Below are 21,464 nucleotides of genomic sequence, written 5' to 3'. Positions count from 1 at the left end.
TCTAAGGGGTGTAAAAAGTTCACTGTTCATTTGTACTATAAGCTGTTGACTTTTCAAGATAGTACTCCTTGGACTTGGAAGTTTATTTGGAGGTCTCCTGTGCCTTTCAAAGTGGCCTTTTTCGTTTGGACTGCCTCTCTTGGGAACATTTTGACACTAGATAATTTAAGGAAGCAGGGTATTATAGTTATAGATTGGTGTTTCATGTGTAAAAAGAATGGGGAAACTGTGGATCATCTACTCTTGCATTGTGAGGTGGCAAGGGTTTTGTGCGACGGCATCTTTTGTAGAATTGGCTTGGCTTGGGGGATGCCTTTGACAGTGGTTGACCTTCTTGCGTGTTGGAACAGGCTTCATGGCTGCTCTCAAGTTGGTGCGGGTTGAAAGATGGTTCCTTTGTTTCTAATGTGGTGCATTTGGATGGAAAAGAATGAGCAGTGTTTTAATGACAAGGAGCGTTCTTTGGAGCAAATCTGTAATTCTTTTGTGCACTCTTTGCTGTTTTGGTTTTCTGCTTTAGTGTTTAGCGGATCTTCCATTCCTGACTTTTTGTTGTCGCTTTCTGTTTCCTAGAATGTATTTAGGTGTTTTCTTTTGTATACTTCCTGTGTGGGGGCTTTGCCTATTCATTGGTTTCTAATAAAATTTCTTCTTACTTTTTAAAAAAAAAAAAAAAATGTGCAACTGCATTATTTTATATACAGAAAAAAAAACTTAAAAAAATGAATAAACATCAGTTAATGCAATTATTCATACACTTGTAACTTCAACAAACACTTCAGTATATACAACAAAATTTACAGGAAATCCAAACAGCATAAGATTTGAAATTCCACAGTTCTGTAACTGCAACAAGCAGTTCCGGTTCAGTACGTATGACTAAGCTGAACGGAAATCAAAACCAACATAAGAGTCAAAAAGAATCTTACCTCAAACTTCACAGACCCAACATCAATCTTCTGCTTCACTTCTTTAAGAACATCAGGCTCTACAAGCAAATCAATGTAATACAAAATAAAAACATTGATGGCAGGAGGATAGGACCTGCTGAACCTAAAGAACTCTTTCAGGAAACATCCATAGATCAGACTCACTAGAGGAGGGAAGACAAGAATAAAAAATAAAAATCAAAAGGAGAAAGAAAGATCATTCAAGCAAAAGAGTGGACATTTTAGGCCTAAACGGAACCCAAAAGCAGAACCTCGGCATGATAGATGTTTGATGCATGAGAAAATGATTTCAAACATTAGTGAATTAGACTATCCCTTAACATTGGACACAACCATTGTGACAAATATGCATGTTGCCAATATGAACTTAAATTCTTAATATTAATGATTGTTGTTGCCACAAATTAATTATTCACTAAGACAATGAGCGGAATTCTCAACCTCTAAACATTTCATGTTGTACTAAAAAATTTAAAAGAACAATCCTAGTATTAAGGAAGTATGTGGTACAAAGCCCCAAATAGAAATGACCTTTTTATTTATATAACAACACGCCTTTCAGGTTCTTTGAATGGGACAAGAACATATCTATATTTCCAATCCCAAGGACTAGGAGTGTAACCATTCCAGTTCGGCAGTTTTGAATATTTTTTAGAACCAAACCGGTATATACCAGTTTTGAAAGTTTAAGAACCAATACCGGACCGATTCACTTCCGAAACCAATTTTTCTAGTTTCGGTCCGGTCTGGTCTGATTTTTCTAGTTTTACAGATTTATCTATGTTAGTAATAATATGATGTTTACATATACTAAACTATTAGTCTATTTATATTACAGTATAAGTACATTATTTTATAATAATTAACACATACTAGTATGGTATTCAATTTAACTATAGTCTATATAAGTTCTAGATTTTTTGTATGGATATACATGATCAAATGTGTAAAAATGTATTTACAAAAAGAATATGTATTATAATTATTATGCCAAAAATATATTTATCCTCGATACATATATATATCAAAATTTTATATTAATTTTTTTTTTGATAAGTCAAAATTTTATATTAATAACTTGATATTAATCTGTTTAAGATTCAAATGTTATGTTATATTAATTTTATATTATAAATTAAAATTGATATGTTATATCAAATTTTATATTAAAATTATAAGATTAATTTTACGTTATATCACATGTTATATTAAGATTAATAGACTTGAATAATAAGATTAGAATTCCATGTTATATTAATTAATAATTTAGCACATAATATATAATATAATATTAAAAATTATACATATATACTGGTCCGGTTCAATTTAAACCGCTTACAAACCGGACTGAACCCACCAGTTCAATCTGGTCCGGGCCAATCAATTTTTCTGTTTTTTTTTTACATCCCTACCAGGGACAGCCATGTCATCACCAAAGTTAAAAATATTTTCCTTTCTCTTGGTAAAGATAATAAGTGAGAGGACAAAATGGAACATTACAAGTCAAGACATGTTACGCATCAAGCTTGTTAAGCAACCATTAGTAGAAAAATGCTCGGTTCCAGAAACGCTTCCTATTCCAAATAAAGTTCAATCTATTACCATTAATCAACAATTGACAAGTTAAAATATCGATTTCATACCGCATTTACAACTCATAGACCCGGTGAAGTAAGGGACTAAAAGATAACCACAACTGTGCTTCGGATTCAATCAGATAAAACATCGAGAAAATAAATATAAAGTGAACATCATGCATGCACTACAAGAATTGATGCCAAACAAATAACAATAATAAATCATGAGTAACATAGAACATAAAAAGTTAAAAGAAAAAAAAGTTATTTGCAAAGCAATTGAGCTTCTTAGAAACGAAACATGAGGATTCTAAATTACCAACTGCAATTGGCTCTGTAGATGCAGAAACAGGTTCCCCCTCAATACCATCCTCTCTTACAGGAGTATAAATGGCCACCAATCTGTATCCCACGTCATCAACATTAGCTTCATACATCCTTCCTATTTCTCCTGCAATGAATCTTTTACAATCAGAGATTGGACAATGGAAAATTAGGATTCTTTAAATACTTATTCGGCAAAATCAGAAACAAAGGAGGATCCAACACGACAAACTATTTCGATCACAGGTGTGGATGATGGATTTTGTTGGGGCTTTGCAGGTGTCTATGGGCCTAACTATGATAGTAGCAGGAAATTTCTTTGGGATGAGATAGCTGGCCTTTGCAGTTGGTGGGATATACCGTGGTGTATAGGGGGCGATTTCAACATCACTCGGTTTCCTAGTGAGCGGTCCGGGGTTCCTAGCTCGGATTCAGCCATGGCAGATTTCTCCAAGCTTTTGTTTGATCTAGACTTGGTGGATCTCCCCTTGGCAGGGGGAGATTTTACCTGGTCCAATGGAAGGGCATGGTCGCGTTTGGACAGATTTGTCGTTTCTTCCTCTTGGGAAACCCACTTTCCCACTCTATGTCAAAAACGGCTTCCCCGACTTTGCTCAGATCATTTTCCCCTTCTACTAGACTGCGGGGGTATTCAAGAGGGACGCAGATACTTTAAGTTCGAGAACATGTGGTTAAAGACGGAAGGGTTCGTTGAGAAAGTCAGCGCATGGTGGGCATCTTACCAGCTCACAGGCACTCCTAGTTTCATACTAGCTGGGAAACTAAAAGCTTTGAAATATGATCTAAAAAAATGGAACCTGGAAGTCTTTGGGAACATCAACGACCAGCGGAACAAACTCTTCATGGAACTACAACATTTTGATGAAAAAGAAGTAGAAGGGACTTTATCAGAAGATGATAGGGCAAGAAAAGTGACGGTTGTTGCTGATTTGGAAAAAGTTACTGCTATGGAGGCGATTATGTGGAGACAAAAATCACGGGCCCTTTGGCTGAAGGAAGGGGATAGGAGCACAAAGTTCTTTCATAGAATTGCCAATTCCCATCGAAGAACTAATGCTATAGAGGTTCTTCATGCGGATGGAAGCGTTTTAATGGGTAGAGATGTCATCAAGGAGCATATTGTCCAGTTTTATGAGAAGCTTTTGACGGAGCAATACTCTTGGAGGCCCAAGGTTGACGAACTAGACTTTGATTCCATTGATCACTCAAGCGCGGCTTGGTTGGAGAGGCCTTTTGATGAAATCGAGGTTCTTGGAGTGTTGAAAGGTATGAATAAAGACAAAGCCCCGGGACCTGATGGTTTTCCAATGGCTTTCTTTTATGCTTGTTGGGACATTGTCAAGGAGGATATTATGAAGGTCTTTATCGAATTTCACGCCCTCACGAAATTCGAGAAGAGCCTCAATGCCTCTTTCATCGCCCTCATTCCCAAGAGGGCAAGGTCGGTGGAAGTGAATGATTTCCGTCCCATAAGTTTGATAAGTGGGGTCTATAAGATCATTTCCAAAGTTCTAGCGAAGAGGTTGAGCGAAGTACTGGGAAAGATCATCTTGAAGTCCCAAAACGCTTTTGTGAAAGGAAGACAAATTCTTGACTCAGCCCTTATCGCCAATGAGTGCCTAGAGAGTAGAATCCGATCCGGCATTCCAGGTATCTTATGTAAACTAGACATGGAAAAGGCTTTTGATCACGTGCATTGGGATTTTTTGTTGTATATTCTTGGTAGGTACGGTTTTGGGACACGTTGGTGCCAGTGGATTAAGCACTGTATTACAACAGCCAGATTCTCCGTTTTGGTCAATGGCACTCCTGAAGGATTTTTCAACAGTTCTCAGGGCTTGAGACAAGGGGACCCTCTCTCCCCACTTTTATTTATCCTTGTCATGGATGTGCTAAGTAGAATGCTGAGAAGGGCGGTGGAGGGGGGTTTTCTCTCAGGTTTCACGGTGGGCGGTTCCACACATGGCAGCTTAACCGTCTCCCACCTTCTCTTCGCTGACGATACTTTGATTTTTTGTGACCCAGACCAGGAACAGTTCCGCTCCTTACGGGCACTTCTTCTCTGCTTTGAAGCTGTATCAGGCCTTAAGGTGAATTTATCCAAGTCAGAAGTAGTCCCTGTGGGCACAGTCGACAACCTAGGTACGGTGGCAGCCATCCTGGGTTGCAAGGTCTCATCCTTGCCTATGAAGTATCTTGGACTCCCCTTGGGGGCCCCTCATAAAACTAAGTCTATGTGGGAAGGGATCATTGAGAAGTTTGAAGGAAAACTGGCAGGGTGGAAGAGAATCTACTTGTCTAAAGGGGGGAGAATCACTCTTATTAAAAGTACGTTTTCTAACCTTCCAACGTACTTTCTCTCTCTATTCCCAGTGCCAGCAGGAGTGGCGAATAGACTAGAGAAGATTTGCCGGGATTTCTTATGGGGAGGTTTAGAGGATACAAGGAAATTCCACTTGATCAAATGGAATACAGTATGCACCCCTCTGTCCTGTGGTGGCTTGGGCATAAGGAATTTGAGAACTTTTAACAAGGCTCTTCTTGGTAAATGGTTATGGCGGTATCATCTTGAGGGAGACGCTTTATGGAAAAATATCTTAGAATGCAAATATGGAAGTGAGTGGGGTGGCTGGTGCACAAAGGAAGTAAGAGGAGCCTATGGTGTGGGAGTTTGGAAATTTATCCGGAGTGGATGGGACGGTTTTCGGGGCCATTGTAGGTTTGTGGTGGGAAGGGGCACACAAATTAGATTTTGGCATGACATTTGGTGTGGTGATGTTGCCCTAAAAAATGCTTTCCCTTCCATTTATAGGATAGCTTCTGATCAGAATTCCTCAGTGGCTGAAAATATGTGTCTTACCGATGGTTCTGTACTTTGGTCTGTGAGATTCACTAGAGCAGCACAAGATTGGGAGGTGGGCGCTATCACTGACTTCTATAGTGCACTACATGATTTGAAGATCAGGGCTGGAGGGGAAGACAGATTATTATGGACATGCACAGGGAATAAGAAATTTTCAGTCCGTTCGTACTACAAGTCTTTGACGAATCACTCCCCCAACGCCTTCCCTTGGAAGAGCATTTGGAGAAGCAAGGTTCCCCTCAAGGTTGCTTTCTTTGGGTGGGTGGCGTCTCATGGTAAAATCCTAACCATAGACCAGCTAAGAAAGCGTGGACTCGTCATAATGGATTGGTGTTTCATGTGCAAACACAACGCTGAATCAGTGGACCACCTTCTCCTTCATTGTGACACAGTAAATGTTTTATGGTATGAGATTTTCTTGAGGCTTGGCATTGCTTGGGCCATGCCACAGAGGGTGATCGATTTACTGTCTTGCTGGCAAGGGCTAAGAGGGAATCGCCAGATTGCAGCGGTATGGAAGATGGTACCTTTGTGCTTAATGTGGTGCACATGGACCGAAAGAAATAGCCGCTGTTTTGAGAACAAGGAGCGCTCTCCTGATGCTTTTCGAGCTTTTTTCTTTCACACTCTACTCCTTTGGGCAACTACTATAGTTTTAAATGGAACGAGTCTTAGTGACTTTTCCGCCACTATCCGTAGCACTTAGTTTGTAACTAGGCTTTTTTCTTGTATACTCCCTGTGTACTCGGGCTTGGCCTATTTACGTGGATCAATAAAATTTATTTACCTATCAAAAAAAGAAGAAAAAGAAAAAACTATGCTGGTTGTAAAGATCAATTAAAATCTAGTAGAGATGTGCACAAGGATATAAGTCTTGATATCAAAATTCTATGAGAAAAAATTAATTTCCAAAATTTTTAAGAAGCCTCAAACTCTCACATTAGGACAGATTACCTTTGCTCAGTCATTCTAGTCGGGTAAAGTAATTTTATAGATGCCATCAAATAATAAACGCGATTACAAACCAAAAAAAAATGAAGTTATTCCTCAAATTTGGAAGCCATTTGGTATTTATGAATTCATGTGAAGTGATTAGTGATTACCGTCCAGCCAGCATAATACACAGACCAAACCAAATATCTAACTAGCTGGGTGAAATTATATATGCTATATAGTTTTCAAAGCATAAGCTATCAACTATCCCACTATATTATTATTTTTGATAGGATAATTATAAAAAATAATAATAATAATAATAATAATAATAATAATAATAATAATAAATTGATAGGTAAAATAAAATTTTATTGATAGAACACCTAGTTACAAGTTAGGGAGTAGAAATGGACACTACGTTGTTATTAAATAATAATTAGTGCCATAAAGCAACATCATTACTTTTCATTTATGGTATTATTATGTAACATATATCATTGCATTAAATTTACCATTATCAACTTTTCTTTTCACAAATTGGCTGGGCAATTCATAAATGACAAATAAAATGTTATTGCCTCCAAAACGCACAATGTGAACTCCTAGGTGGTAACATAAAGATTTAGCCCACCTTGTATAGAGATCAGATCAGGACTTCCAACCATTGATCTAAGCCACTGAATTTTACTTTTGCCTTCTTTTCCTCCAGAATAAATTCCACGAACAGCATATAAGTTGGTGTGGAAGCCCCTCCCCTCAATCTCCAACTTATCTATTCTAGGAATCCCTACAAATAATCAAATAATCTTAAACTGAAAGAAACAAGAAATAGAGATGACAAGAGGATTGATGCTTCTAAAACAAAAACCAACAATATAACTATCATGATTAAAAAAACATATCTGGAATCAGTTAAATTGAAACTAACTATTAAAAAAATCGGTTAAATTGAACTTAACATAAAAAGTAAGAACTTCCACGCCATTAAATGATTTTAGTCCACCAAAACGTCAGTTTGTTTGCCTTCCGATATAATCTCCAATTTATGGGTTTTGTGTGTATCCAGACACCACGAAGACATCAATACTTTCATGACGAAACTAAAAGCGGTTGATTTTGCACAAGGAGAACAATATTCTTAAATCTGAAACATCCAGACATCTTTAAACAGATACATGACGCAAGGGAAAATTATACACATGACATTGACCATCTCAACATTTTAAATTACATCATTTCTAAATTAATTCTTGAAACCAATCGAAATAGGCTCCATATCAATACTATAACACTAATTATAATAATAAGAGAGAAAAAATGTAGTTAAAATAATTTTTTATCAGTTAATAAGAATTTTATTGATAAGAACAGGCACAGCCCAAGTACACAGGACATATACAAAAGCAACACCTAGGCATGATTGACTAGAGATACAAGGAATTCATGAACTAGTTCAAATATTACTAATCTGCAAGAAGAGATGTGCCACCACAACAAAGAAGGTTTAAGATAATATGTTCCAAAGTTGTCCCAAAATGAGAATATCAGAAGCAACTAGGACAGTAACAAGTCTAATCTGCAAATGGTAAGGCTTTTAGAAAAAAATTTACCCAATCTCAGTACTATTGGTCTAAATTAGTTATTTTAATTAGTGCAATTTTATTAAAAGGTAGAGGGGCACAACCCAAGTTCACAGAAAGTATACAAAAGGAAACACCCAACTAGATAGAAGAAAAAGGAGCAAAACTCTATAAAATTTGAAAAACTAGAAGCTTGGGAGCTGTTATGACCAAACATCCAACAAAAGAGAATCTTTGTCACCATCCTTTCTTGACCTTCAAAAATTCGGGCATTGCATTCTAAGTAAATAAACCACACTAAATATAGGGAAACCATCATCCGATCTTCTAAGTTTTTATGACTTCCAAAAGGATTCTGCCAACAACTCCACTCACTTGAGGCATAAGGCCACATAACCCACCCAATTCCAAACGTGGAGAGTACATCCAACCATAAGTCACTCAACTCACAATGTAACAAAAAGGTGGTCAATGCTTAAATGCTTTCTCCATTGGGCTTGAACATAGAATGCCAATCCACTAGTATTTCTCAAATTATCTGTTGTTTTGATCTTATCTAAACCAGCCTTCTAGACAAAAGAAAAGCTACTTTTGAAGGTCCCTTGTTTCTCCAATTGCACTTCCAAAGAGACCTAATGACTCCATATTTTGGGAATGATCAAGTTTGTGAACCAATGAGCTTGTATCTCCTTCACCAGAAAGATTGATCATGTATACTACAACATCTTTCGGCTGTATCAACTCATCAATACTACTACACCTTTTCTGTAATGTGCCATTAATTATGCAATATGTTAAGAAAGTTCATGAGTCCATTCACGGCAATATGTTAAGAAAAATACCTGGCAATGCAGGTGCAGTCTCAGCATATACTGGCTCAGTCGACCTTCCAAACACATCAGTCACGATGCATTCACATCTCAGGCTTCGGCCAATGTCCTCAAGTCTCACCTTGTAAGAGCAGGAACACTGTGTAGGTAATGGTTCATAGGATTTTCTATCTCCCACTTCTGATGAAATGAACCTGCAGTATCCCTCGTGTCATACATAGGCAATGCAGTGTTACTACAAGAGCTAAATAAAGTAGTCAGAAATTTTGAGAAATTTTTTTTTTTTTTTTTTTTTTTATAAGTAAGAAGTAAATTTTATTAAAGTGAATGAAATAGGCAAAGCCTATGTACACAGGGAGTATAAAGAATAAATGCCTAAAGACAAGATTGATAAATTTATAAGAGACTGGATCAAAATCAGGATCTCATGCAAACGGCAGAATGACAGTCTGGGAATCTTACATGATAGACAGAAAATTATTTAGATAGCTTCATTTCGTTCAACAACTATTTTCCTTCAATACATTGTAATTTCTAAAATATTATTGCAACTGAATTGAGAGCAGTTAAGAGAATGCCTTAAATTGAGTATGCAAAGACATTTCATATGTTGCCGGATACTCAATAGTAGCACCATACCATTGGTATCTGACATCCTTCTTGTACTTGCCCCAAATGCATTTCTGAGTCTCACTCTTTGGAATTACTTCAACAGCAGTGAGTATATCACCTTCAACTGCCTTTCCAGTGAGAGCAAGCAACTCCACTTTTAGAAGCTCTGGAAGCCAATGCAATATACAAATTCAAATTAAAAGTCTTCTCCAAGTTCACTGTGTATGACATGTCAGACTATATAGTCCCTGGAAATATTTTTTTCCTTTCTGTTTTATAAGTAATAGCTTTTCAATTGAAAAGTGCAAAGGGGAATCCTAGCATGTAGTAAGTACAGAAGAGAACCCTGATTCAGGAGATTGTGCCAGAATTTGATCCTGGATCCATATCCCACCGCAAATCTGAGGTTGATAGAAAAATTCACCCAATCTTCTACTTATATTCTTCCCTAATCCCACCCCATGGGGTCCATGGACCTCATTTGAACACTACCCAATCCGCATGCTTCCATACTTGGAATCTACTACTACTGCTCTCCACAATGGGACTCTCATTCTGGAACACCAAAGCCACTTCCCCGATAACACACAATTAAACCTAAGCATATTCCGAAATCACAATCCACCCTCAGACATTGGAGAACATATCTTGTACAAACTCACCAAGTGATATGTTGCCTCTTCCCTTAAACCCCACCAAAGGAAGTCGCATTGTATCTTTTCGATACAATTAGCCACACTAACAGGGAGTGGAAAGAGAGACATGAAATACAGCCAAACTTGACAGTCTTTTAGACAATGTAATATGCAAGTCCAACACCATAAACAACAAGTGCGCATGCTATTCCTGAAATAGTTGTGTTTGAAGAAGGCCAGGCTTCTGTATAGCCACACAGAAAATTTTTTACCTGGGAGAACAATATCAGTTGGCTCAGATAATCTGAGTTCTCCAACAACTGAATCTGAACGGACAGGAGTGTATCTGCAAAATGAATATCAAAATTTTCAGAACGCCAAAATCTTTTATGCGCTATATGATACATACTAAATCCCCATTAGATCATCAAGACAGATACAGAATACATTTCGGATGAGAAAATTGAGGACGAGGTAAATAAATATAACCACCATATCTAGGTAACAAGAATATGTTACAGACAACCCCATCGCCTAGGTATATCTGATAGGCCTTTCTTTGATCCATAAAAACTCCTGATCCAAAGAGGCTGACCAGCTTTTGTGAACACTACATGCATTGGAATGCAGCTAATTATACAAAAAAGGTTAATTTTGATATTAACAAGTATCTGCCAAGTGAGATTTTTATGTTGTCTTCATTACATTGTTATCTGCTCCCACTAATAATGATGAACAACAGCAAGTTTTATTTTCTTAGGAATTGATATAAGCATGAGAAATAAGCTACTTCATTTATGATGTCCATTTGATTGTAAAAGATGATCCATCTAGGGGCATCATTGTTGCAGATAGAGTGAACAACACCTTAAAAGCAACAATATATCAACCTCACCACATTGTTGCAGATATGCAAACTAATTGACTATTCTATAACAATCTGTCCCCCTTAATAAATAAAACGTTTTTTCTAACATGTATAATAGTTAATTTCAAAACATTTCTCCTAGAAACAAGCAAAACCAAAATCACTGCTGCTTTGAGCAAATAGAGAGAGGATATTGATTATGTTTCCTACTTTGAAAATCTTGGATGGAAAGTGAGCATGTTATAAATTATCTGTAGTCCTGAATAATCTTTCTTCCAGCCAACAGATGGCAGAAAAAAAAAAAAAAAGTGAGGCAGAATATCTACCCAAACAACAGCCGGCAGTTGTAATCTGAATCAGTAACTTCATAGGTACTCAAGTTGGCTCCATTGATAAGAATAATAGTGCCCTCATTAGTTTCTCTATACCAGCTGAAGAGGCTCGATCCCTCGTGCCCACCGAAATATTCACCATCTCCAGAATAAGTACCCAAAGACAACTCCTTGACATGAACATCAGAAACTACTGGAAGAGCTGCCACATTATTTATCAAATGTATCAAATAACGAGACAAAATAAAACAAAATATAAATGCCTCAGTTTAACAAAAGATAACTAGGCCTGTGCAATGACCCGCCCAAGCAGTATTTTGGACCGACCCAAAGTGACCTGCAACCAAGAGGCATCAGAAACAATCTGATCCAACCCGAACAAAATAAAACCAGGTCGAACCCGTACGACCCGACCTAAAAAAAAAAAAAAAAAAAAACCTAGTTTCTGCACATTGATTTACAAAATCTCTCGATCTAAATCTCAGATCTACAATCATCCTCAATTCAAGAAAAGACCCCAAAAAATACTTGCAGAATGGAAGAGCCACTTGCAGAAGAAAAACGAAGGAAAAAATAAAAGTAAAGAGAGAGAAGGGAAATGAATCACCATCGCCAATGTCTTTGGAGGCTTAGGCTCCAATTATGGGCAATCGGATCACGGAATCTGTTTGCATTTAAAAGAAAACATCTTTTGACGATCAATGTCATAGTGACTTTCAAAGAGAGCACAAAAGTCAACCTACCCATTTGCCATCATCAACATGCTGCGTTTGGAGTTTCTCAAAACTCATCCCTAACCTTCACTCCGTAGCTTCAACAGAACCTCTCCCCACTCTTCTCTGCAATGCCCAGTGACCCACTCCTGTCTCCCCTTCCTCAAGAGGCCATAACAAACGTCAAACACACTCAGTCTAAACACACGCACCTCTGCCCATCCTTGATGAGAACGACGAAGAAGAGCTTCAACTTGGTCAGCGAAATGGATGAAATAACCACTATTATTTTTTTTTCTCTTCCGTTTCTCCTCCAAACGGCAGACAACATCCCAACTCTCTCCGTATTTCTCTCCTTCCAGTTGCCTCTCTCTCCATTTTTTTCTGCCCACGCCCTCACTCTGTTTTTCCTCTCCCTGTTGCCCACTCTTCTGTTGTGATTGCCGAAACTGGCCACCACCTCATCCCACAAAAACACAATCACAAGTCACGTCTTAGACAGAGGACTTATACGCCACACCACCACGTGCCGCGTCTCTTTGTTCTCTGCCCAATGCCAGGTTCCGTCGCTCCTTCACTCTACAGTGACTCTGTTTATTCCAACCGGAGGAAATACTCTGTTCAATACTCCCGGTGGGGTGGATGCACTAGAATGATGGCGGTAGAGTGGATTTAGAAAAATCCTTGGCAATCAGCGACCCTTTATGGTTTCTAAAAGGCTTGAATGAAATTTGAATATCACTTGGGACTTTGGGCGGCTAGGGTTGGAGAAAATTGAAGATGAAGATAAGTGTGATTTTATATTCACATGGGTTGAAACCAAAATATAAACCGGTTGATTAGTCGGGTTGGGGACCCGATAAAATTCAGGTCGGATCGGTCTATTTTAATCGGGCCCAACAAACTTTCGGGTCACCTACACAGCCCTAAAGCTAACTGTTTAATAGATCAAGAAAAGGAGTTATTGCTTGGGAAAAAAATCAGCTATAATGAATAAACCACTTGAGCTTATCACTTACTTAGAGATAAACTAAAATCTCTGCACACTACTGACAAAATCTACCGAAGAGTCTTCCAATCACCCAATTAAAATTAAATCATATTACAACCAGTAGGACATATACTGATCTGGAGTTCCCAAGTTAGCTAACATAATAAGAAACAATTTCTGATCCCATGCAAAGAACTAGAGTTGTACCTGGGGCAACTGGAGAGTTAGATATTGCAACCAATGGCTTCCCGCATTTGCCATCAGCACGAGTAGGCAGCCAATATAAGGCCAAGTAGGCCCCGACATCTTCAAGTGATGGTGTATAAGTTCTGCCATCATTGTATATCATTCACCATAACATTCATTTTGAAGATGCAGATATGAATTTCTAAAATCTTAGAATAACAACTCTATTCAGAACTTACAATGTTTTACCACATATCACAGCATCTTCACAAGCACTAGATATATCTATTAGTGCAGATACATGCAGCTTATTCTTTGTTCTATACCAAATATATTGTCCAACACCTTCTTGTCCACCAAAATATGATTTTTGAGGGATAACCTCCTTGTCCTCAATGCAATCAGGAATTTCCAGGTCCACTCCAATGGGATCAGCTGTTAAAAGCAAAGAAAAGAAAAAACAAAACCTTAGATGGAATAGGCCACTCACATGAGCAAAAATTGTTTGATTTTGCCCCAACACCCTTAACTAAAAGATTATAACTTGTCAAACTAAAACGACCACTTCAACTTCTTAGAAGATTATGTTGAATTTAAATAACAAATGTTCAACTAACCCGGAGCAATTATGTCAGATAGTATGCTCCTAGGGCTCCCTTTCACTCCATCTTGGCGCACAGCAGTATAAACAAGCTCAATGGATCTTCCCACATCCTCAAGAGTCAAATCCACAAAATCTGCAAAAGGAAAGTTCTAAGCCAGTAATATTGTAATTCCAAATGGATATTTGAAAAGATCAAATCTCATAAATTGCATAAAACTAACCAAAAGTGCTGATTTTCTCCCGTACGCCATAACTTTCTGCTCTAAACCATTCATGGAAGCAATCTCCCCTCTCCCTGAATCACAAACAATGAATTCCACTTAAGGACTAACAGTCACAACAGTAAGGCTAGGAGTTGAAGCCTTAGGCCCCATTTGGATTGCAAGATGCTCCCATCTCATCTTATCTCAACATCCAAACACCACAAACACAAACACTTTTCTAATTCAAATCTTCAACTTTTTCATCTAATCATTACATAATCATTACAATTTTCCCAAACTTCAAACAAAGTTCAAAAAATAACTCAACTTTTTCAAATCCCAAAACAAAAATTATATTCTAACAATATTTTTATTTTATAATATTTTTATTCAACTTTTTCTCTCCTTTCCCAAAGCCCCATAAAACATCTTAACTCAAACTATTTCACTACTATTCACAGATCATCTCATCTCATCTGACTATCCAAACAAGGCCTTATCAAATATGTAAGGTGATGAATCAAATGTCTCACCCTCCACTATAAGAGGCAATAAAGCTCACGCGTTGCCCTTCTATCATTGACCCGAGAAATTCTAGAGACTGACAAGTAGGGGGGCCTGCATCGCAAAATAGAATTCAAATAAACTTCTATAAGTTAATTCAAACAATTCTTCTATAAGTTAAGTTTCATGCAGAATAACCATTAGGTGGACAATGTGATAATAAAAATAATTAAAACCAGAAGATATCAACATAGTACCTGGTATTATAGGTCCCATTTGTTCAGAAAGAACAATGGGACCACGAGCCCAGTCACTTCTTACAGGTTCACAAGAAACTGAAATAAAGAAGCCAATGTCATCAACTGAGAGCTTGTATGATGCAGTAGTTGCACCCTTAATTTCACTCTGTATGCCATCAGAACTAGTCTGCAAATATATAAAATTGTTGATTAAACATAGCAGCGGTTAAATAACAGCAAAAAGGGAGAGGAAAAATGAAATTCGATTGATAGCGGTTTCTTAAGGAACTGTGATTTTCTGGCGCTTGAATGCCAATTACAAGTACAATTCCTGTATGGGACAATGTTGCATCCAGGTGTTCTATCCAGTAATGGATTTGAAAGGTAGGATATGGTAATATTAACTACTGCAAAAATGTTAACTGAAAATACCCGGAACCAGCGGAACACTGAATCTCCCTCTTCACCACCCCAATATTTCTTTTCAACGCTTAGTGGGGTTCCTTCAATAGCATTTCCAACTATTTGTAAAGAAAGCAACCTTGGGCTTCCTAATCATCAAGTAGCACTCAGAATAAGAAGCAAATTTTAAGCAACAAATATAAACAACCATCAAAACTTTATACATGATGACCAGTTCGCATATGTCCATCATGAATACACACGGAACTTGTACAAATATTCATTTTCAAACCAGAATATGACAAATAAATACATATTGGCGACTGGCAATCATGCAAAAACAATTTCCCAAGATCAAAATCACCACCATGACAATGAATCACAAATGCTGAATGTATCTAGCACAATTCAAGGCCAATCTTCACATACAATCTAAAATGATAGTCCTGTGTAAGATACAATATTGCATGCAAATTAGATATGCAATTATGCATTGCTTTTGAATGCACGTTACTCAGGAGAGTCCAGTTAGACTAAGCGTAATACATTTCCAAAAAATACAAGTACAGAGAATGAGATTAATCTTGCATATTTCTAGTCAATTGAACAGTTAGTCTAATACTAAACCAACCTTGATATTTCTATATCAATAGCACACCAATGTTTTGGCAAGATGTACTTGACTGAAAGCCAAGAAATAATGAGTACTCTCACATTCTGCTTATTAAAAAAGCTTTCTCAACTCACAAATTTCTGAACACTGGAAACTGTTTATATATCACTTTTACCTCTACTTTTCCCCAAGCATTATGAAGTCTAAACCACTGACATTCTACAACTTTCAAAAATTTAAAACCTTTTCTAGCATCACTTTTATGTAAGAACATAATTATAAAGGCAATATGATTTTATCAATATAAGTTTCAGAACCAAAGATGATAATTTTTACCTGGGCGAACACGTTCCTGCCCCATGCAAGTTCTTGGCTCCCCAACAAACCCATCATCACGTATTGGAGTGCATTGGAAGGAAATGTATTTATTAATTGCATCCTTGGTAATTCGATACTGAAGCAGTCCTGAAACCTCAGGTATAAGAGAACCTGAGTCAGTTTCAACCTGCAGACACCAAAAGAAAGTATACTTCATATTAGTATGATGATCTCTAAGGTATTAACATATGAAAAACTTCTGTGATATAAAGGACAATTGTTATTCTTCCTTCCTGTCAACTTTATAGCATATAGAGATCAAAGTTGACCTAATATTTATAACAAAATATCCCCCCATACAATTTATTTACTAGAAGCACTTTCCATAACACACCCCCTCAAGCTGGAGCATATATAAGATTTTTTATAAGTTTTATTAATATGTTTTTTTATAAGTAAGAAAGATTTTTTAATATGAAAACAGGCATAGGCCAAGTACACAGGTAGTATACAAGAGAATGCGCCTAATTAGGAACACAAGATAGGTACAAGAAATTCATGAGAACTAAGACCATTGAAATATATAACAATAGCCCACATAAATAAAATCTTATAGAAAAAGTTTTTTTTAATCTTCCATAGAGCGCTTCCGATCCTTGAAGTTCCAGTCATTCCTCTCCCTCCAAATACACCATCTCAATATGTCAAACATGGCTTGACCCAATATGTCAAATCCAGCTTGGCTCGGCCCAAATCTAATGACAAGTATGTGGCAGGGCTTATGAGTCCAACCCAAGTCTGTGGACTGAACTGAGTGAACCGAATCAAAATTAAAATGATCCTGAGCTTGGATCGACCAAACCCGGAGAAGAACTCTTGCATCCAAACAGCCCTTGTCTCCCTCAATTCTAGGACAAACACATAAGTGAGAATCACAAACAGCCACTAAGAACCTCGCAACCACCACACAAATTGCACTTCGACAAACACAAAGACAATCGGTACTATCAACAACATTGACATAGGCAATTATCACAATACCTGAGTAGTCCACACAGTAACACCAAGAGAGATGGCATACAACAGTGAAGCAGAGTCACCACCACAAATGCACGAAGGCAAACGATGACCACAAACCACCCAAAAAACCACCATACACTCTACCGAACATTACAGGAACCATTAGAAATAACCTCTATATTCACTGGAGACCACGGGAACCACCAAAAAGCACCATCCAGTCATCAAAGATGACAGGAAACACCGGTAATACCACAAAATGAATTGGACAACTCATAACAACGCCAATCTACAGCCACGGTGACCCCTGACAACCCAACCAAAATACCACAAACAACCAAAAGCCACCACCAAGATCATTGGGCTGTTGAAAACGTTAAACCATCACCACATGAACTACAATTTTTTTTCTATACCATAATTTTTCTGGTTACCAAGAGAAGCTCATTTAGAGCTTCATCTCGGCACAGCCTATGTGAGTTTTTACAATGCTTCCTATCAAAGTAGTCCAACCAAAACCAACAAATACAAGCATAATAAAGGGGTATAAAAACAAAGACCTAAAAATATAAGCCAAAGAAGCTAAACAAGGATTTAAAACCCTAGAATCCTTCTCTGATATCTGTAAAAAGATAGGGTTTGAACAAAAAATGAGAGGAAAAATGTTATTATTCTTCCTGTCAACATCATATTATACAAAGATCAATGTTGACCTAATAATTATTACAAAATATCCCCCCATATACTTTGGTTACAAGAAATATTATCCATAACAAAATTTTCCCTGATAGAACCAAACCATTGCATGAAACAAGCGTCAAAACATATTTGGTAGATCTTTTGAATTCTTTTTTTAACTTCAAGCAAAGAAAAGAACAAAAAACTTAAATCATATTTGAACATTCATAGAATAAGGGGAAGGTGAGATTTGCAATGGCATTTCATTATGGAACCAAACAATATGATAATAGTAGACAGAAGTATTCACAGAAAACACTCAGAGAAAAAGAACCTTTTTTTAATAGGTAAAACGAAATTTATTCAACCAAGTAATTAGGTATAGCCCAAGTACACAAGGAGTATACAAGAGAGAACACCTAATTACAAGCTAGGAACTTAAAAAAGCAACAATGAAATCATGAAAACATGCAACATCAAGTGAAATAGCAAATGCCCAAAGTAATAATGTATGGAAGAAAAAATCTCTAATCTCATCTCTCACAAAGAGCGTTCTCCATCTTCAAAACTATGGCTGTTCCTCTCAAGCCAACACCACATAAGGCATAGGGGAAAAAGAACCTATAAAAAAGACAATAGCTATATCTGAAAATTACTAGGCCTTAGAGCAGAATATTTTTGCAATTATAAACAAATCCTGCAAATGGAAGATTGATAAGATGGAATTCTTATGATTTGCAAAGAGAATGCAATAGCCATCAAAGTGTACCAAACGGTTTCTGCATATGTTTCTACCAAGAAGCTCTTTCTCCTTTTATAGTACATAAAACAGCTTAGAACAACTGAAATTTCCATATAATGGAAAAAAGGCAACTAAACTGTACATAAACCATTTTTATCAGAAAAACGTGTGTACCTCATGAAGATACCAATTGTATTTACTTTTCCCCTCATGACCCCCTATGTAACCATATGATGCAGTCAACATTCCATCTTCAGTGTAATCACCAGTAATAGATAAGAAATTCAAGCTTGGGGGAAGAGCTGCAAGAATACAAAATATGAATGAGAGCGAAATATTTTTAAAGGTATGGTTTTGGGCACAATGATGCTACAAAACAAGAGAATTTTCTATTTAACGAGTGTTAATTGAAAAAGAAAGAGGTTTACTCACTTTCAACGGCTCTATCTGATATCGCATATGCTGGTTCACCAGGTTCACCATCTGGAGTCATAGGAGTATATTTGGCAACAACGTGATAGCCAACAGCACCTAATGGTATGCGGAATGCCTAAACCAAGTGCAAAGCTCATCAAAGAACCCTATCAAATACTAAAGCAAAAAGTGCAGATGCACATGCATACAGAAAATAATCCTCACATACCTTGGCAACCTTGGATGCGCTCAACGCTTCAAGATCTCTCTCACCATCCAATATGGATGATCTTTTCTTAAACCACTGCACTCTGCTAGAACCCTCAGTTCCTCCGGTAACAATACCAGTTACAGTTATCTTGTTGTTCTCCCTCAATTCACCAATTATCTTTACATTTGTTACCTTGGGTGGTGCTGGAATTTCGACAAAGATCACAACACCACAAGAGAAAGTTAAGAACAATATGCACCATGATAAAAGCAATATGGCTGTGATTTTAAGTTAAAAAATGGCATCTATGCAAAAACATAAAACCAAAGAGAACTAAAAACATTGCCATTGATACTCAGAGACAAGGATACTGAAAGATATGGACAAAAATTGAAAATGTAAGTAGTGATCAATACAGCAGCTCCAACAGCATCAAGTGCCAACTCAAAAGAGTATCAAGTAAAACAACATCTAGACCTCCTTATGTAATTCTCAATAAATGAGACAAGTCTAAGATACTGTGTAAGAAAAATGTGCAACAATTAACAATTTCACCTCACAAAAAGTAGTTCAAACAAAAAGCAGGGAGATAGGATCACCACCCCCATTGAACCCCCACCCACCTTTTTTCCCTCCAGAGGAAAAAGCAGCCTCTATACAAACTCAACCATAAATTTTAATCCTTTTCCCATTTGATTGGGTTAACACATGACAAACTACCAATTTTTCTAATCTAAGAATCTTTAATAAGGCACTTCTTGGAAAGTGGTTATGGAGGTATCATCAAGAAGGGGAGTCTTTATGGAAGACTATTATTGATTAAGTAAGGGAGTTTGCTAGGGGGTTGGATTTCAAATCAAGTGAGAAGTGTGGATGGTGTTCGCTTGTGGAAGAATATTAGAAATGGATAGGAGGATTTTACTCGGTATATTAAATTCGAGGTTGGTGGTGGTGTCAGGATCAGCTTTTGGCATGACTTATGGTGTGGTGATTCAGCCCTTAAGACCACGTTTCCTTCTCTTTTTAGGTTGGCTCTTAGTGAGGAGGCTTCAGTGTCTGAGTTGCTGGATCACTCTAGTGGGTTCCCTTTGTGGAATATTTATTTCAATAGAGCTGTTCATGATTGGGAAATTGGTACTATTTCTGATTTTTACAGCTTATTGTCTTGCAATTTGGTAATTATGAGGTGGACAGGATGCTGTATATGAAGACTGGGAAAAGGAAGTTTTCTGTACGGTCATTGTATAAGGCGTTGTCAAACCAAAATCATATTTTGTTCCCTTGGAAGCCTATTTTTCAGCAAGGTGCCGCCTAAGATTGCCTTCTTTGGGTTGACAGCATCTATTGAGAAAGTTTTGATGTTGGATAATTTGAGAAAGAGGGGTCTTGCCATAATTGAATATTGTTATACGCGTAAGAAGAGTGGAGAATCGAGAATCGGTGGTCTTTTACTTAACTGTGAGGTGGCAAGAACGTTATGGGCTGAAATCTTTTATAGAACAGGCATTGCTTGGGTAATGCCCAAGAGCGTGTCTGATTTAGTTGCAAGTTGGCAAAGATGCAGGGCTAATCCACATATTGAGGATGCATGGAGGATGATTCCTCTATGTATCATGTGGTGCTTATGGATTGAAAGGAATGGTCGAAGTTTTGTAAACATGGAGCTTCTCCAAATGAGCTAAGAAGTTTCTTCCTCCATACTTTATTTCTTTGGGCATTCTCTTGTGTACTTAATGGAGCTGGCTTCAATGACTTTCTTGTATCCCTTTCTAGCTCCTTTTTATGTAACTAGGTGTATGCTGTTTGTATACCTCCTGTGTACTTGGGCTATGCTTATTTACTTCTATTAATAAATTGTTCTCTTACTTATCAGAAAAAATTTCTAAAAAATATTATGCTAGTAGCAAATAATTTTTTCAACTGATACTCCTGAAACCCTTTTTCTCCATAAAAAAGATGTGTTAAGTTATGCCCATGACAGCACTCACCAAGAATGAAACTAGTATAAATAAGATATTTCCAACAAAAGTTAATCTTATGACCGGACAGGCGGACCTCCACCAAAAAGCAGCCCTCCAATAATTTAATGACAAGTAAG

At 37.2% G+C, this 21,464-nt stretch overlaps 1 protein-coding gene across 3 annotated transcripts in view; it reads right to left on the bottom strand.

The window, feature by feature from the left end:
* Positions 1 to 21,464, bottom strand: part of LOC122279986 (187-kDa microtubule-associated protein AIR9-like) — a 45,325-nt gene that overhangs the window by 3,967 nt on the left and 19,894 nt on the right. For all 3 annotated transcript variants that reach the window (XM_043090917.1, XM_043090918.1, XM_043090919.1), the window contains 18 exons: positions 19,385 to 19,569; positions 19,174 to 19,291; positions 18,916 to 19,043; positions 16,320 to 16,488; positions 15,401 to 15,519; positions 14,987 to 15,155; positions 14,759 to 14,843; positions 14,244 to 14,317; positions 14,036 to 14,155; positions 13,658 to 13,853; positions 13,440 to 13,561; positions 11,523 to 11,730; positions 10,601 to 10,674; positions 9,721 to 9,859; positions 9,094 to 9,275; positions 7,303 to 7,458; positions 2,847 to 2,978; positions 930 to 988 (listed from right to left, as the gene is read on the bottom strand). In XM_043090917.1, the coding sequence (XP_042946851.1) occupies positions 930 to 988; positions 2,847 to 2,978; positions 7,303 to 7,458; positions 9,094 to 9,275; positions 9,721 to 9,859; positions 10,601 to 10,674; positions 11,523 to 11,730; positions 13,440 to 13,561; positions 13,658 to 13,853; positions 14,036 to 14,155; positions 14,244 to 14,317; positions 14,759 to 14,843; positions 14,987 to 15,155; positions 15,401 to 15,519; positions 16,320 to 16,488; positions 18,916 to 19,043; positions 19,174 to 19,291; positions 19,385 to 19,569 (2,435 nt within the window). The remainder of the gene's footprint in view (positions 1 to 929; positions 989 to 2,846; positions 2,979 to 7,302; positions 7,459 to 9,093; positions 9,276 to 9,720; positions 9,860 to 10,600; positions 10,675 to 11,522; positions 11,731 to 13,439; positions 13,562 to 13,657; positions 13,854 to 14,035; positions 14,156 to 14,243; positions 14,318 to 14,758; positions 14,844 to 14,986; positions 15,156 to 15,400; positions 15,520 to 16,319; positions 16,489 to 18,915; positions 19,044 to 19,173; positions 19,292 to 19,384; positions 19,570 to 21,464) is intronic.

The sequence above is a fragment of the Carya illinoinensis genome, chromosome 10, assembly GCF_018687715.1.
Source record: "Carya illinoinensis cultivar Pawnee chromosome 10, C.illinoinensisPawnee_v1, whole genome shotgun sequence".
Classification (NCBI taxonomy): domain Eukaryota; kingdom Viridiplantae; phylum Streptophyta; class Magnoliopsida; order Fagales; family Juglandaceae; genus Carya; species Carya illinoinensis.
The sequence above is the reverse complement of the archived record's forward strand: the minus strand, read 5'-3'. Positions and strand labels throughout refer to the sequence as shown.